Below are 4,396 nucleotides of genomic sequence, written 5' to 3'. Positions count from 1 at the left end.
CCCCCCCCCCAAATCTCCTATAAATACCACGCTAGATGTTGATAGAAGGGACTTTTTGGCTCATTCTCTTTATAGACTACTATTTGCGTGATCAGGAGCCTCCGACCCTTGGTCTTGCTTTCCCGAGCTACTGTAATATACTAAGATATACAAATACGTATACCCGAGAGTACTTACACTAGCTATCAATACTACCTAATATCAGTGAAAAAATAGATTATAATTACTTAAATTCTTTGATTTACGATAAAGTCCGTAGATGCTACGAGAATTCTATGTAAATTATATGTAAAATCCACCTTATGGTGTTAGCAAAATAAAAAATAAAAAAGTCACAACGAGGTAATGACAAATTATACCATAAATCAAGATCCACCTTGCATTATGGACCATGGTTCAAAATAACATTTAGATTATATGTATGCAATTAACATATTATATGTCTACAGCTAACAGATTATATTCATGCAAATAAATTGAAAGCACATAATATATTAACTACAAACACATAATATTTTAACTACAGACACTTAACTGTATGCATATAATGTGTTTATAGTTCATGTATTATGTATTTGCAGTTAACATATTGTATTTGTAGTTGATATATTATTTGCTGCTGTTAACACATTATATATGCACTTTTAATTTGTTTTCAGACACATAAAATTTTAACTGAAGGCACATTATAATATGTTAACTATAAACACATAATTTTTTAATAGAATTCACAATGTAATATGGACGCTGGTCCATGACATAACAATCGGAGGTAAACCAGTTTATGTTCACCCAATTAGTTAAATTCTAACTATATGTCTTTATACGCATACCAATTTTGCAAACTTTAGCTGAGTCTCCAGAAAAAAAAAATGGTAGATAAAATGGTGTCTTTGGACCCATGCAATAATTGAAGGAAGACCTCTTCAAAACTTTAGTTATTTATGGACTTTGAATTGCTCCCTTAAAATATAAAAGAATGTCTTCTTAGTAATAATTTTTTATTTTGGTTGTACCTACCATAAAAATAGGAAGTAATTATGATATCCGGGTACAAATTTATTTTATTAGACTGAATTTTCGACATTAATTAATAATAAATGGTTAGTATACATAGTATAGGTTGAATTGATATAAAATTAAGAGCCCCCTAATTATTTGATCTAAAACATAAATCAAGAGGCCCCCCCACACCCACAGTATATAATTTATAATTTATAATTAACACTCAAAAATCCCAAATGGAATCATCTTGAATTTCTTCCCAATCTTCTAACTCCATCATGTCTTCACAGATCATCAATGGCGGCTCTCTTATTAGTAACTCCATCCACATCTTATTGGGCGAATCCATTGGGGTCTCGTTTATGGCTTGTATCTGGTTCGGCGAGAGCCCAATCCTCACGGGCCGCAACCCGGCGCCGGGTGGTTCCGGCGGCGGCTTGAAACCCATGGCGGCTTGGTGGGCGGCTAGGCGAACGTCCTCGGGCTGAGACGTAGCCGGTTTGGGAAAGCTCTCGACTAATTCCGGGAAGTTGAGCCGCGCCTTGCAGCCTCTCAAGTGAAATGCCGCCACGTCGTAAGCCGCGGCTGCCATCTCCGGCGTCTCGAAGCTCCCGAGCCATATCCGCGTTTTCTTTCCCGGCTCGCGAATCTCCGACACCCATTTCCCCCATTTCCGCTTACGAACTCCCACGTAAACCCCCATCGACCCTTCCATTTCAATTCCTCGGATTTCACGAATAAATTCGAGTGTTTTCTTTATGTTTTTCTTCGAGAATGGGTTTGGACACGGAGTGAAGTGTCGGGGAGATGATGAGAGTATATATAGAGGGGTGGGACATTGATGATGGGCTCTTCTAAGCTCTATCTGTTACAGTACAAAAAAGAAGAGTGAGCTTCCACGTAGTTGCATGAAAGTGGAAGAAAGTTGTATGACAGAGTGATAAGGAAACAAAAAAATAAAGAAAATAGAAAACCATTTAGTATGTATGTAAATGACTAAATGTAATGTATGTACGTTCACTTGTGTTGAATATTTTTGTCTTGTTGTTATTACTAATTTTATATTTGGATTTTGGGGTTTAGATTATACATAACTTACGTCGCCAACAGTAAACGTGGGGTCTTAAACCAAATTCATTGTTCTGATTGATATTTACACGTGTCGATGGTCAGCGATCTTATGTGTGCCCAGAATCCGGAGTATATACTGGGTCCCAATATGGCGGAGCCGGAAAAATAACATAAATGATATCATAAATTACAAAGTTATATTAATTCAACAAAACAATTTGAATAACCAACATGATTGGCGTGGTGGTTCAACACCTCATCCATTAAATCATTAGTTTTATACGCACATTGCGCGAATGAGTTAATGCCCAATGTTTATATTTAAATAAATATTTAAAAGTATATCAATGCAAGATTATATAGGAGAAGTTTATACATGGGTAATTGAACGTCGAATTTTTTTATTTAANATACATGGGTAATTGAACGTCGAATTTTTTTATTTAAATATCTAACTCAAAGTATATGAATCCAAGATAATATAGAAAATTTATTATAATTATTACTAAAATAAATGTTTGCAACATTGTAAAATCGATAGTCTAAATATTTGGTCTAAAAACGATAGTCTAAATAAATACTACTTTTAATTTGAATTTTTCTAAGTGTTCTTAATTCTCTTTTGAGTAACATTGTCATTATCTTCATTTTTACTATTTGTTCTCTTCCTTTTTGTTGGTAGTGTGCTATTTTTACTATTTGTTCTCTTCCTTTTTGTTGGTAGTGTGCTATTTGCAATTCGGTTATTGTTGGTTTTTGTTGGTAGTGTGCTATTTGCAATTCGGTTATTGTTGGTAGCATAGATGACAACGTTATTTGCAATTCGGTTATTGTTGGTAGCATAGATGACAACGTCATGCAATGAGATTATGATATAGGAGCTATGGACTTTACTTTAGGTGTTCTGCTTGGGGTTCATCTGGTTTAACCATTATTGTTGAATGAGTTATTGTGGATAAAGAAATCCCTAATTTAAGAAAAAAAATTAAATAAATTAATAAAAATTTGAAAATTTAAAATATTCTGTATTCCAAAGATATTAAAAGGTAGTTTCTCGCTTCAATTTGCTGGGTAATGGGTTATTTGAGTACTTTCATTGTCAACAAATCCCCCAAGTAGTTAATATGATTGGTTTCAAACTATTCTTTTTTATTTTTTTCATGGTATTAAAGAAATACATATGTATTATTTTTTGGTGTAACTACTAATTTATTTAATTCAATAAGAGTAAAATAGAGTGATTCCACTTCAATTTGTTGGGTTATTATTTGAGTACTCTTTGTCAACCAATCCCCAAGTAGTTAATATAATTAGCTTCAAATTATTTTAAAATTTTTTTCATAGTATTAATAAAATACTTGGTAAATAAATATATAACATTATTTTGAACTATAGCTTTGATATTTAATTACAAGATATTGTAAAAATAAGATAATGGACAATGTAATGAATATCAATTGATAAATTTGAATGTAAAGAATCTTTGAATGAGAGAAAATAAAGACAATATAACTAATGAAATTATTTCTCTTATTTAATTTAATTTTTTGATAGTGAATAATTTTTTCAAATAAAGGTATTGTAGACACATAATTCTAAATTAAAGAAATACATATGTATCATTTTTTGTTGTAGCTACTAATTTATTTAATTCAATAAGAGTAAAATAGAGTGAGAAACTTAATTATGTCAAATTTGATTGAGATGAGGTTCGAACCTAAAACCTTTCTTATAGAAATTAATGGATAAGTTAAAAGTTAACGGAATATTAATGGAGAAGAGAATATTTAACGGAAAACTTAACGGATAATTATAAAAGTAAGGTTAAATTAGGTAATCTCTATTAATAATATTAATCTGAATTATCTTAACCATCTATTTGATTAAAGAATTCATCTGAACCATCCATTTGATTAAATAATTTGACCGCCATTTTTTCTACCCATTTTAGGTCTAACTCTCTTTGGCTCTTATTAGTATACTAGTTTTATACGCGCATTGCGCGTATGGGTTAATGCCCAATGTTTATATTTAAATAAATATTTGAAAGTATATCAATGTAAGATTATATAGGAAAAGTTTATACATGGGTAATTGAATGTCGAATTTTTTTTATTTAAATATCTAACTCAAAGTATATGAATCCAAGATAATATAGAAAATTCATTATAATTATTACTAAAATAAATGTTTGCAACCTTGTAAAATCGAAGTTAAATGGTCTAAAAATGATAGTCTAAATAAATACTACTTTTAATTTGAATTTTTCTAAATGTTCTTAATTCTCTTTTGAGTAACATTGTCATTGTCTTATCTTTAC

The 4,396-nt window shown here is 31.0% G+C and overlaps 1 protein-coding gene across 1 annotated transcript; it reads right to left on the bottom strand.

The window, feature by feature from the left end:
- Positions 1–1,046: 1,046 nt before the first annotated feature.
- On the bottom strand, positions 1,047–1,783 carry LOC116017400 (ethylene-responsive transcription factor ERF022-like). Its single transcript, XM_031257981.1, has one exon. It carries the CDS (start codon positions 1,718–1,720, stop codon positions 1,229–1,231), a length of 492 nt encoding a protein of 163 aa, XP_031113841.1. The 5' UTR covers positions 1,721–1,783; the 3' UTR covers positions 1,047–1,228.
- Between the last annotated feature and the right edge of the window lie 2,613 nt (positions 1,784–4,396).

The sequence above is a fragment of the Ipomoea triloba genome, chromosome 4 (assembly GCF_003576645.1).
Source record: "Ipomoea triloba cultivar NCNSP0323 chromosome 4, ASM357664v1".
In the NCBI taxonomy this organism is placed as follows: Eukaryota; Viridiplantae; Streptophyta; class Magnoliopsida; order Solanales; family Convolvulaceae; genus Ipomoea; species Ipomoea triloba.
This window is presented reverse-complemented; position numbering and strand designations above follow the sequence as displayed.

What these genes read in the sequence shown, in the direction of transcription:
- LOC116017400 (XM_031257981.1), bottom strand. Translation starts at nt 1,720, where the DNA reads ATGGAAGGGTCGATGGGGGTTTACGTGGGAGTTCGTAAGCGGAAATGG.